Source organism: Lissotriton helveticus, chromosome 4_1 (assembly GCF_964261635.1).
Source record: "Lissotriton helveticus chromosome 4_1, aLisHel1.1, whole genome shotgun sequence".
Classification (NCBI taxonomy): Eukaryota; Metazoa; Chordata; class Amphibia; order Caudata; family Salamandridae; genus Lissotriton; species Lissotriton helveticus.
In genome coordinates, this window is record NC_136063.1 from 436,736,744 (window position 1) to 436,750,971 (window position 14,228).

The 14,228-nt window shown below is 40.5% G+C and overlaps 1 protein-coding gene across 2 annotated transcripts in view; it reads right to left on the bottom strand.

Annotated features, from left to right (window-relative positions):
- Positions 1–2,256: 2,256 nt before the first annotated feature.
- LOC144828642 (uncharacterized) overlaps positions 2,257–14,228 on the bottom strand; it is a 281,177-nt gene continuing 269,205 nt past the window's right edge. For both annotated transcript variants that reach the window (XR_013610500.1, XM_078687003.1), the window contains one exon: positions 2,257–2,633. Coding sequence is in view for 1 of the 2 variants with exons in the window: in XM_078687003.1 (XP_078543129.1) it covers positions 2,415–2,633 (219 nt within the window). In the remaining variant the exon portion in view is untranslated. The remainder of the gene's footprint in view (positions 2,634–14,228) is intronic.

The following is a 14,228-nucleotide window of genomic DNA, read 5'->3' on the forward strand; positions in this document are numbered from 1 at the left end:
TAAGTAGGCTTCACCAATACAGTAGGAGGTAGTGGGATTGATTAAGATTAGTGGGGTCACATTAATAGAACTTTGTTGTATGTTTCCTCGTTTTTAGACCTAAAAAGAATATCATTTTAATCACTGGCAACAGAGAAGACGTTGGTCTCTCCTACTTTTATCGGCTATATCAAATCCTCCCAGTAAAGGACAGACAATCCCCACATCACCGGTAGGTCATATTATGATTGGGGATTGCATAAGAAACCTTAACCTCAATGGATAAGTGGGTTCGATATGAATTATAACTGGATGATTGTCCCTCCTGTTCAATAGTGTCAGCACGAAAAAGCGGTTGGATCCCTAAGGAGCACTGCTTAATTTTTACATTTTCCCGGTGGAGCACACACAAATTTGAAATTTGAAATTACCGGTAGGTCCTAAGGTTGAGTTTTTTTTAAATAAAATAAATATGTCTCAACCACAAATAGGAAGGAGCCCTGACATGAAATATAATTGGATCATTGTCCTTTGTCCATAGTGTCAGCATTTAAAGCGACTGGAGCCCTAAGGAGCCCCGCTAGATCTTATAATTTGCAATAAATCTTCTGAACCACCCCAGAGATATCAAGAGGTGGGTAAAGGTGTTCTATTTATCTTTTCTACCTTGTCCAAAAAGGAGATGGTAATGGGATATATTATGAATGGAAGATGGTGCATCTTATGGAATGACTGTATGAATGGAAAGTGGGGACCCTATGGACAGTTATTTTTCACAATACTACATCTAGAGATGCCCCATCTTGGAATCCTGTGTATAGGTTTTCAGTAAAACAAGATTTAGACATGACCATGCCCTAATATTACCTAGCATGTCTGTTAATTCATCATCATGGGGGAACCCACTGGAGATAAAGATGTGTTTATATGCTCTATCATGACTTAGCATGTCTGTAGATTCATTACCATGGGGGAGACCCACGGGGGATGAAAATGTTTTGTGTGCCCTATCATTACCTAATGCGTCTGTTGATCCATTTTCATGGGGGGGACCTACTGGTGATATAAATGTCCTTAAAGAAATCTCTAGATCCCCTGGTCCTACAGGTTTGGGCAGGGGAGACAAGAATATGGAGGGGTGGGAAATTAGGCAATGCAATGTATTTTAAATCAGGTCTGAAATGTTTTAGTATATAATATATTGTTTATATGTTTTTGGATTAGGATATATCTGTGGTTTTGATTGGGAGATAACGTTTTTTTATATATATTGTCCTGAAGAAGGTGGCTAACAATTACATATTTGCCATCGAAATGCGTCGACGCATTACACGGTGTTAAATCCAAGGATCTGCCTGGGTGTCAAATAGACAACATGATTCATTGACACCCTTGGGATATCATAATGAATTCCATGTGGAGTAACGTATCTAGGATGTTTTTATGACTATGCACTGTCTGTTGTTCTCTCATTTTCATTCTTCTGTATTGTTAGCACATCTATGTCCATCACCATTTATGTATATTATGTACTGGCTTACAAGAGGTTTTTAATCATTTTGTAAATTGCATGTAATTTTATTAAAATTAACTTGCCTATTCTTGCATTGTAGTTGTTTATGAGTATTGTTAACCATATTTGACTTGTGGGGCCCCAATTGGTTTTTCCCTGTCGTGACTGAGGACACCATAGGTGTCGTGGATGTATGTGGATGAGAGAATAAGTCTGTATGGTTGAGATTATTTAACATCACTGATTCCAGTGTAGTGAAATTCTTCCCAGGAGAAATTTGTTCTTTACCTAGCAGAGAAAAGCACACAACAAAGTGGTAGTCTCCCCTCACAGCTTCTCCAGCTCTTCTTCTTGACAGGTTCCTTGATCCAAAAGAATTCTAAAGTTTTGGGTTCATGGCCCCAATATTTATACCAATTTTCCCTTTTAAGTTGGCAGAAACAAAGTTCCACTGGCATACATAAACCACTTCTGCCTGGCTCAGTCAGGAAGACTCAAGGAGGTGGAGGCAGCTTTGTGGAAGTCAGCCACAGTCCATTCAGGTGCAAGTGTCAACTCCTCCCGCTACTCAAGTGTAGTCAGGTCTTTTCAGCCTGGCTATGAGTCACCCAGGAAAGTCAGGGCACACCTCAACCCCCTTACCCCCTCGTGTCTGTCTAGTGTGAATGCACATGCCCTGCTCCTGTCACTCTAAACCCAGACAGGGAATACACAAATGTCAGAGGCACACACGATGGTTAGACAAGACAATACACACTTTCTGAAAGTGATATTTATAAACACATAATACAAAAATCATCTTAACTAAAAGATGTATTTTTAAATCCTGAGTTCAGGCATACTAAACTCCTTTTTAGGTCTCGCTAGCGAACGCAGCACATCCGCTGCTTCGCTTAGCGAGACTCTATTGTTGTGGCTTTTCCTAGTGAAGGGAGAAAAACCATGTGCGAGCACGGACATCCGATGTGCACGCGCATGGCGTCTTCTGTGCTTCACACGCTCCCACTGGCGCGCCCGCATGGCATCTCCTCTCTGGCTCCCACTGGGTGCCCACATGTGCATCACGCTCTTTCACTTTTGTCCCCCGTCGGTTCCACGGAGACAGCTTGTTCTTTTTTGGATCCATTTCACAGGGAAGTAACTAAATGAAAGAAGGAAAGAGAGGTTGTGAACCGTTTCTTCAAGTAAAGGTTTTCAGTAAGTGAGGAGCAAGACAGAAAGAGAGGGAATAATAAGAGGGTGGGGGCAGCTGCCAGCACAGAAAAGAAGAGAACATTGTCCTTGTCTTTGCTCGGCAGTAAGGAAGAGACAGAGTCCTTTTCCTTCTCTGCCCATCCCCAAACGTCCACAAAAGCCAGCAGAGCCTTATCTGAATGCATTAACATAAGGAGCACTCACTGTATGGTAAGGGTAAAAGCAAACTTGTCATTTTTAATACCTGGTTTGTCTACCACATGGACAACAGCTTCATCAGTTCCAGTGACAGTGTGTGTGAAGTAGAACCAACAGAATGCAAAATACTGGAGCTCCTCTGCGGAAGGTGGTGAGGGGCCGCAGTCTCCCACATTTCAATGACATTCATGGGTTTTGGGCTGAGGGGGATGCCTTCTGAAGGGTGCCTCCCCCATCCCGGCGCGCCCCAGGGTCTGCAGGGGCCTGTGCTAGGCCCCTGATTGTAATGATAACAGTCAACGGTGGGGGACGCAGTGATCTCCCCATGCGAAGCTGGTGGAGGTGGCTTTTGGAGTTTTCGAGTCAAGTTTGCAAGCAGACATGAGCGAAACGGTAAAGGATCTTATAAAAATGTTTGCCTAAAATATTAATTTGAAAATGACGATCAAAAATAACAAAACATAATTTGGCTTGGTATGTGATTTCTTAGTTTAACTAATGTTACTTCAACAAATCGAAATAACTATCCCAAAATATTATTCAGTTATTGCTACCTTATGGTTAACAATCCCCTGTGTACCATGAATCCAACTTCATTCTCTATTTGGTTGCTTACCCTCTCCACCTAAACCTCTCTGACCCCTTCAGCTTTGCAATAAAAGGTCTACCTGGTATGATTTTTGGCTGTGCGTTCTTCCTTTATAAGCCCGGTAGCATGCAACAGTGAAAGAGAACAGGTCTAGGTTTGTGCAACCACCCTAGCACACATGCACTTTGCAGGCAGTACCATGCCATGGCAAGAGGGCCTATATATATGCCTGGGTGCTGTATAAACTGCTGTCGTGCCCCCATGACCCTGTCCCCTTTCTCATAACTGAGCCCACGTGGCTGCTTCAGCCCAGTCATGCCAGCCTCACGAGGACACCTTGGCATTGTCTCGCTGAAGGGGGCATCAGTGGCATAGCAAGAATGCCGTGGGCCGTGGTGCAAGCTTCTCCATGGGGTCATCAGATTCCCTGTCGCTAAGTGGCGTGCCTCGCTCCCGTTTTATTTAAAAGTACGCGCATTATCGTAAGCCGCTGAGCTGTCCCTGACAGCGCGCGGCCCAAGTTAATCAAGTGTCATCCCCAGGAGCACATAAAAGTTGCCGGCTCCTGGCGACAGAGGAGGGCTCAGGTGGTTACGTATCCCTTCACTCGCGTGTTCCACAGCTAAGCGAGAGAGGCTCCCTGTCCGGGCATGAGATGATGGGCCTGTCCTTGGGGGAGAGAGAGGTTATATATATCAATACTTTTTGCTAAGTTGATTTCCTCTGGATCCAGATGGGCACGGAGTGGCATGTAAATAGTGATTCTGAGGAACACGGGGGTGGTGTCTGTACATTGGGATGTTTCTCTGCATATGTGGCTCCCACATCGGCCCACACGTGCTACTGTTAACCGCAGATAGGTCTGCTAAGGGTTGTGGTGCCACAAGGTTTTCCTCGCAACTCAATACCCTTGCTGTGCTGTGCACTGCGGTCTTGAGGACAACCGGATTGCGCCGCTAATTGGTCTCTAGCTCATAAGCGTGCACATCTGCTTGTGCTCTTCCTTCCTTTACCCGATCTCCCACCCCTAACTGTCCGCGACACCAATGACTTGCCCGCGCGTTCTCAGCGGGCCGATACGTATCCCTATTACAGTTTCTATCTGCTGCTCTGCGTGTGGCTGCTTTTTAGTTTTTTTTAACATTTTTTTAGTAATTCAAGGTTATTATTATTATTATTATTTACAGACCTTGAGAACACACTGTGCACATTACTAGTAACTTAGTAGTAAATCAAATGAGCCAATTATGGAAACACCAATCTACAAACACAATTTACAGTAGGAGCACTTGCACTTTAGTACTGATCAGCAATATTAAAGTGCGCAGAAACACTAAAGCAGCAAAAAAAATACCCAGAGTACCACCAAAACCAGGAGGTCAGAAGCAAAAAGTTAGGGGAAACACAGCAAAAAATGCCAGGTCTAACACAACATTAATGTGTTTTCTATCTTCTAACCAAGAAAGTTGGTTCTAATAAGAAATTTTGTGGGGGGGTTTCAACAAAAAAACTTGAAACAAAGAGGCATCAAAACTTGGACTCAATGAAGTAAAAAAAACAATTTTCTTTCAGCATCTGCTCATGTTCAATCTAGAGTTGGTCCCCCCTTAGGGTACTTTGCCGCAGTCTATACAGAATAGGGTGATGCGATTGTGCAGGAAGTCCCTGTCCTGCTGAAGGGTGGCTGCAACTTGACAAAAGGGCACTATCACCAAGATTGAACAGATGACACATAGCTGTTGATGTGGAGAATCCAGGGTCCTCTTCGTCTCTTAGCAGCATTCAGCTGCCTTGTGTGCTTTGTTTCTCATGTGTTTTTCCATTACAGAGGTACCAAAAAAATATTTCTTCCTGGTTATGCCGCAAAAGTGATTGTCACAGAGTGTGCACATAGCTACTTTAGAAGACACCTTTTATTCACCTGCTGGAGTTTTGAAAAATTCCCAACTGATTGGAGGTGCTCTGTGTCTCCTTCTGTTGTTCCCCTTCATCGCCTTAGTGGTGCCCTGGGTTTTGTCAAGCAGGTTCCATGCCAAAATCCCCAAAAATGTTTCAAAAAGGAAAAGAAAGGCAAAAGCCACTGCATTATGTGTGTGCAGTGTGAACTGCCTCTCTTTAATAACTGTCCGTATGTGGGAACTTCCAACCTATATGGTAAACTAATGATATCAGCCAGTGAGATGTTTTTTCTCTATCTGTCACAGGTACCGCTGTACCATTTTTAGTTACTGCAGTACTGCAACATTTAAACAATCATATATCGCAATTATAGCTATATTGCACACTAAATTAAATAACATTCTATATAAAAAAGGGTTTCTTTTAGGTTGAACGGAGATCTAGATCACATCATACATTTGATCTCATACAATTTAGCTACAATTGCGATATATGATTGTTTAAATATTGCAACAAAAACAGAAAATATATGATATGATTGCGATATAAGTTTATCTAAATATTGTAATCGAAAATAGAAAATATGTGATACTGTTTGATGCTAGATGTCTTTGCTTGGTTGGATAAAAAGTATATATTTTCTCCTTTTATTTCGTTACATACTAACATTACAACTGGAATTTAATGGCACTACAATAATATCCACTTAAGAAATGGTGATTTAAGATACTTTAAATACCCACTGACTAATGGTTACCAGAACTTTTCTTTAGTTGTCTGCTATCCTAATCTTACTAATGCTTGTTTTGAAATCCATTAATTCATCTGCACATCTTTAATCAATACGATTATATTTTTACCTCTCAGACCTTCATCTAAATAGAAATACGAGTGATATCGAGGTGGATATCCACTTATAAATGGATACCCAAATTCTTCTCCAATTTTACGCTATTTTAGCTTTGCTGATACTTATTTTGTAATTCATAAGCTCACTTGTATTACCATCTATACTAGTATGATAATGATCTTCACCTAAACAGGCACTTAATCTAAATAGAAATACAAAAATAAACACTATCTAGTAATGGCCGCCGCTGATCCAATAGAGTATGGTGACCTTTGCTCCTTAGTCCATCCTCTATGTTCTTGAAATAGACGTAAGTGACAACTCTTTCGGAAATGCGTCATACGCAACTGGCGGGAATGAGCTCAAAAAGAGCACCAAGGTTTACACATTCCATTGATGACCTACTCGGGACGGCCTCGATAGATGGCGGAACGCTTACGGACAGGTTACTGTTATATTAAGTCAGTAACTTCATAGCCTTGTTAATCATGATTTCCTTTTTTTCAAATATTAAGGGTACCATTATATAGTGTAAAAAAATCAAATACGACATAGGCCTATACCATTACGAGATGGCGGCTATATAGCCTGACTTCTCGTAATCTTTAGGACTTATTTTACAAATATTGAGGATGTCATTTCCCAGTACTTAAACCAATGATATAAGAGTGTGACCACACAAAACAGATTCTGGATCTTGAAAAGCTAGCGAACCTAGTATTGCCCCGCCCAATTTGGAATTCTAAATATGAGACATTCATAATATCGACATGTCGGCCAATTATTTGAGGAGTCAATATACGTAAACAATTAAACTTTAGACTACATGTTTTAACATATATACCATTATCTTTCCTCTTTGTAGGGGCGTAGCATAACCCCGACCGATTTGGAATTTTTAATATGAGACATGCATAATGTCGACTAATTAATTAAGGAGTTAATGTACGTAAACAATAAAGTTTGGAGTATATGTTCTAACACATATACCAATATTTTTCCTCTTTTCAGGGGCATATCATAGCCCTATGCTTTTCATCTTTCAATGTGTAAGTTATCACTTTTTTAATCGTCGATAGAATTTAACATTTGTGGCTATATGATATATGAATCGTCAATATAATTAAATAGTTGGGGCTAGATTGCACATGAATGTTTGTTTCATTCTTATTACTTCTTTAATAATGACGTTTTACTGTTTCATGATTTAATGAGACACAAATCTCTTCATCTTCTGGTAAAGTTGGTCGTTTCGATTGAATACTAGCATATATTAAATTATAAATGTCCTGTTATAGTAGGAATTTTCCACTTTTTTAACTGGAACTTTATTTTTTAAAGAATATGAATGGCCTATTGACATTGGGCTAAATGCGATATAATACGTACTCCGTGGATGAGCATAGTCAATCTAATTTAAATGATTTGGCAGACAATACTCGTACTGTCATATATCGTGACTTTTATCTTGGAAATATGAATCTGTACCTTTGTTTTAACATATGATGAGATCATCACATTAGATATATAAGGCAGACTATTCTTCTTTCTTCCTATAGATGACTAGTAATGGATCCACTGAAATTATGTGGCGCGATCTCCGTTCTGGGTAAAAAATCAATATATTTGAATAGGAATATATGCCATCTTTATGCACCTTCTATAAAGTTTGAGCTAGGTGGAAGAGACCTTTTATCTACTCTTGGATTAAGATCTTTAAATAAAAAAATTGTCCTTCTTTTCTTTTGTCAACAACTGTTAGGGACTGATTATTTTCACTGGAAGACTGCGAATTTCTACGGAATACTTCTGGGACTTATCCAATATGTATGAAGGTACTATACACACACTTGCTTATACCAGCTCTTAGCATTTCTTATTTTACTCAGACTAGTTTAATTTATTAATACTTTCATCTTGGTGTGTGAACACTGCATGAATAATGTTATTCACTATTTGGTTCCTTTGAGTCTGTCTTGTTACTCGCTCACAAAGAATTCTTCGAGTCACACTACAACACTATGGTTGGTTAGTACAGCGAATCTTCTCTTTCAAATTCTTTCTATTTCTAAAATCCTGTTTCCTTTTCTGCCTTTTGGCATTTCCTTTGTAAATGTCTGATTTTTTTCTTTATGGCATTATTTGCAGCCTAGAAACAGTTACTCTGTAACAAAACACGTGTCAGCTGCCGGTCTAACGCCTGACAGGAGGATTACTGTATTATGCCCTCCATCTTTGAAATACAATGCTATTGCTTTTAAATCTTTGGTCAAAGCTGTATGTTCCATATATATATATATATGTATATATATATATATAAAAAAAAATTTTAAACGAACAGCAAGAAGAATATTGTTTGCTGGTTTGTCTAAATTGATTTGCATAGAGAACTATTTTTGAATCAATAATGAACTGATTGGAGTGCCAAGGTTTATTCATATGTTTTGACATTTACACTGGGGTTTTTTGAGCCACAATGGGGTGACACCTTAGGTAGTGGGGTGTAGATTCTTAACCTTGAGGGGCACCAAGACTATGATGTCAATGTATAATGCACATTAAGAGTGAAGTGCTACCAAAAAGACCACCTCTACCATTTGTAAATATTGTAAGGATATTGACTGTGTGCTTACTCCATGGTATGGTTCCCAGAATAGGTGATTGTAACACATGGGGGACAGTCTTTGCTGCTGTTTATACCATCAGTCATGGCAATCCATCCATGTCAGTTTTGCCGAATGTGTTCAAACAGATACAGAACGCAGGGACGTAGCTGCCCTGGAAGTGGGGATGAAACTAATGGGAATTTTTCCTGTGGTGTCCGCAATGATTCTGTCTAACATTAAGAGTAGAGCAGCATCTCTGGCGATACGCCAGAGGTTCACAGCGGTCGTGATGGCTGGCTGTGAACGTGGGCTACCTATAATTATTGAAGATGTATACCCATCCTTAGGATGCAATAATTTGGGAACTAGAACGACTAAACCACCTCTTGGCAAATCTAGTTCAGACAAGGAAGCCAAACAAACCCGTGAATTTGTTAAATAACCATGGGATAAATCAAAACAACCCCAAAAAGATAAACCTCACGGAGGTTCCCCATCCCCGGAGCCCTCTGAGAGATGCTACAATTTTGTGATCATGCTAAAATAAAGGTTCCAGACAAGTATCAGAGCTCTGATACACTTTCTCTTCATTCCTTACAGGACTCCGCTGACTTGTAGTATGAGAGAGGAGGACGATCTGACCACAGAGAAGAAGAGTATGTGTTATCAAGAAGGGACACATAACGCTCAACTGACATGAAGATAAAGAATCAGGAAAGACCTCTTCAATTTAAAGCCCCTTTTCAGAAAAAGAAAGTAGCAGCTCTAACCGCTAAATATGCCACAGAGACTGCAAAACCTCCTCCTGAACAGGAGTTGGCCAGTGACTCTCTCGACAGCGCAGTAGAAGTCACCATAGTGCACCGGATCCAACAGAAGTTTCTGGTTGCGAGAGCAACTGATACCTTTGTTGTAGTTGAAACCCTGACCAGGTGCATAGCCCCTATGGATCGATTATATGATCTAGACATTCATACTGAGGGTGACATACAGTGCAGCATTTAAGCAATATTCTGCGAAAATTTAACTTTGTCTTATGTCAACCTTTTGGCGGAGGTCTACCGGCCCCCGCAGTTTGTACAAACATCCCCACAAGGTGAGGATGAAATACTTCCTTATTTTTCTGCTCTTGTCCATGAAAAAGTCAAGCAAGCTTATGGGCTCTTGCACTATCCCCTGCCCTATATTGCAATCATGTCGGCTGGGATAAGGATTCCCCTGATCATAATATACCTATAAGGTCGAGCCCACAAGTGCAACCACAGTACCCTATAAAACTGGAGCACCTGTTAGTGAAATAATCTCCCAATTGGAGTACCAGGGAGAGGTTGAACCCTGTGTCTCTCAAATGAATAATTCACTTTTTCCTGTTTTGAAATCGGATCATTCATATTGAATAGTCTTAGGCTCTAGACATTTGAACAGTTGTACATGCACTTTTGCAATGCAAATACACATAGCATGGCACTCATTAACATTATAGTCCGCAAAAAATATTAAACAACCTTGGATATTTCCAATGTTTTTTTGAGCCACAATCTAGTGCTTGAAAGCAGAGATTGGTAACCTTCTCAGTGCTCGACTTTTAAATGAGATAAGGAGTCAGGTCTATTTGCTCATTTCAATTCGATATGAGATTCACCCTGACACATTATCCTATGTAGATGATATCTACCATAAGGACGATGAATTCAACCCACATTTACCCATTGTAGAGCGCATAATATTGGTGAACTTGGCTATCAGTTTAACTTTAAGAAATCTAATATAGCTTTTCTGAGTGTCCTTTTCCACGGATATAAACTTACACATGAGGGTAAGAGTCTAGCTCCTCATTTTTTTGAGATATAGGCACAGTTGCGACCTCCAAATATATTAAAGAAATAGCAATCCTTATTAGGATTTTTTTATTTCTGCGGAACATACATTCCTGATTATGCTGATGCATCAAACCAATTAATGAGTTAATTCACGCTGTCTTTTTCAAATCACAATGCACATGCATCAAGGGATTTTGCAATTGCAAACAGTGCGATTCGCAAAAATCGGCCGTTTGCGATTGCCAAAACCCTTTTTGTGATGCATGAAACCATTTGGGATGCGCAATCCGGTAATCACCATTTTTTGCGATTTGCCAAATTGCTATAGCATTTAAGGAATCGCAATTTGCAATTCCTTAAAAGCAATACAAGAAGCACTTTGAAATAGTGATTTTGCTATTTGGTGCCGCAAATTACAGAGCAATTAAACTGTTCGGTAATTTGCAAAAATGTAGAAAAATGCACTAAAATGCATTTTTCAACGTTTCATGTTGCACACACACATGCCCTTAAGGCATATGTGTGCACAACATGGGTGCACATCACAATTTCAGTGGTGCAACAGGGTGTCCTTTAGACACTCTTCCACCCTTGAAATTGCATGCACAATTTGCGAGTAACTATTGATACTCGCAAATTGCGCATGTAATTTCCCAGTCATTCCAATGGGCCTGTAGGCCAATAGGAATGCATGGGAAGCCATTCCTTAATTGCAATTTGCAATTTCTGAGTCGCAATTAAGGAATGTTTAGGAATCACTATTTTTATAGCGAGTCCTACATGCATAGGCTTTTGTGAGTTCTTAATTGCGATTCCTTAATAATCGCAATTAAGGACTCGCAAAAACATATCTTGATGCATGTGCCCATAAGATCTTTACAATCTGACTTATTTGCAACACGTGCCTTACATACACGTGTAAATACCATCAACCTTGTAATCAGTGTATTACTGGGAGCAACTGGATTTACTTATATCACTTTTAATGAAGGTCACACAGTGGCAATAGCATATAAATTTCATTTATATTCCGATGCTGAAATGCATTTTGCATCCACTGAATAAATTACTGACTACAGTGCAGATGGCAATCCTTAAAGAACTGCCACTTGTACAAGGGAAACGCATCATTGTCGTTACTCTCATGCCAGCCTTAGAGACTGTCACAAAAGCCAGCATACCTAATGCTAAGGCCCTACATCCTAGATGGATACAGGGGGTAGCATTCTTAACAGCTGTTGATGTAGATTTTATCTTTGACCCATCTTTACAGACACAAGAATTCTTGCAATATGAGCATGCTTACCCCATGCACGCCTCTGTCTTACCTCCTGAACAGTTTAAATATAATGTTAACACTGATGGTTCAGCCCAACCTGCTAAAGGTCCTAGACAGCAATATTCAGCAGCATATGCCACTTTGTTGAAGTTATATTGAACGGGCACTTCCAACCACAATAAACTCACACCCAATCCCTAGGGGATTGCACTGCACAGTTGGCTGAACTGAAAACTTTGCTTCTTGTACTGGAACATATGGATCCTGAATTCCTCAAACTTATTCTGTGTAATTTGTATAACTGTATACAGTCCTTTAATGATAATTTACATTATTGGTGGCAAAATGGTTTCTAAAGGCAACACAGTCAAGCATAATATGTTTTGGGTTAAGGTGGTAGACCACAAAGACAGGTTGCCACAGCCTCATGTTACACATACATTGAGTTATCAGCATGTGGGATCACGTGTAGGGAATTAGCTGGCAGATGAAGCTGTCAAATCTGCAGTTGCAACTGCTACTGTTGCTGCAAGTCCTTGTTCTAAAACGAGAATAGAGAGTGATATCTTGACTACCGTTAATGCAAATAAAGACGGCAAACCTTTACCTAAAGGCTTTTCATGAAAATGCACCTACATCGTCAGTCAACATAGGATTCCTTTTGTAACAATTCCAGGATTTGGCAATCGTTTGATACCCAATCAAGACTGTAGAATAGTTTCAGTGATAGCTGTGCATGAAGGTGTCCCTTCTGCACATACTGGTGTGGCGGACACAATTTCCTTGCTACAGCAACGCTATAGGTGGCACGGCTTATATAACCAGGTCAAAATATGTTCTGTGTTGTGACATCTTTCAACAAATTAAGACTCCCACCATAGCTCGCCCACCGCAGACACACCTGTTAATTTCCAACAAGCCTTTTGGCTGTATATATCTGGACCATTGTAGTTCTCTTATTACTGCATTGAAATTTAGACTTGTTGCAATTGATTCTTGCTCCATGTTCCTCTGGGTTTGGCCACAGTGCTTGGCTGATGCTCAAACTGTTATTAAAGACTTGCAAGTCTTTATTAGGATGCATGCATGCAGTACACTCCACTTGACCCGGACTCTGCCTTTGCTTATCACTCTTATCAGGACTCTATGGCTTCCCTGGGTGTACAGGTGCATTATTCTTCACCATACTGACCCGAGGGACATTCTGTGGTGGAGAGGATAAACTGTGACAGTCCATAATAGCTGGAGTCTTAGGCTTAGGGTGTGGTTCTGTCCATCACCTATACGGGGTACACAGAGGGCACTTAATAACCTCTCTAAGAGATTGCTAGGTGGCCGTACTACATACAAAGTCCTTTTTTGGCATCAGAATGCTTATTTTAGACCTTGATGGTCCAGATATTCTGGCGGCAACCACGCTCTTTGACGTAGATAATCGACTTCCATGACCCCAAATCCAACGAGCAGTTCAAGACGTATGGCTCTGCAAGCATCGAGGAGAAACCTGAAACTTCTGACTGGATTCCAAAAGTTGGGGATCTGGTGCATGAGAAGGTAGGAATTAAAAGGAGTTCGTCCCTTCATGCTGCACACCAGTGCCAGTCCTTGTTGTTCAAGGTATAAAAACTGTTAACTTGCCACTGCTTCCTGGTTCCAAAGACAATCAATTTGTCTCTATTGATCAGGTCAAATTACACCATGTGGCCAATTCTAAACAGTAGACCGCGAGGAGTCCTTGGTAGTGCCCTACCTCATCTTGCTACCATACATGAAATTACTCTGCAGCTAGTGAGCACCGCTGAAGCTATTTCTCTCTGGCTGGAGTGGGGGTAGTGGAGAATACACTACAATTAACTCCTGCATCCACATCCAGCAACACAACTGAAGTTACTATTGCATCTTCTGCATCAGATGTCATGTATACAGATTCACCTTTTTTGGAGGTGGTGGAGACTACACTACAATTAACTTCTGCATCCACATCCAGCAACACAACTGAAGTAACTACTACGTCTTCTGCATCAGATGTCATGTATACAGATTCACCTTTTTTGGACCCACCTCTTCCTGGTTTTTCCAGTACGTTGCAGTACTTGAGCCACCAGTTTTTCAATAAACTGTTTCTGGGTATTATATGGATTGGGATGATTTTTCCTCCGACAGTTCTTCTGTTTTAGACACTCTTCCAGCATGGATCTGTGTTTTTATTTCATGGCTGAAGCACAGTTTTTTGGTCCCGCCTTGGATATATATTTGGATTACACTTTCTTTGGCTTTTCTGTTTCTGTGGATTGGACTAGT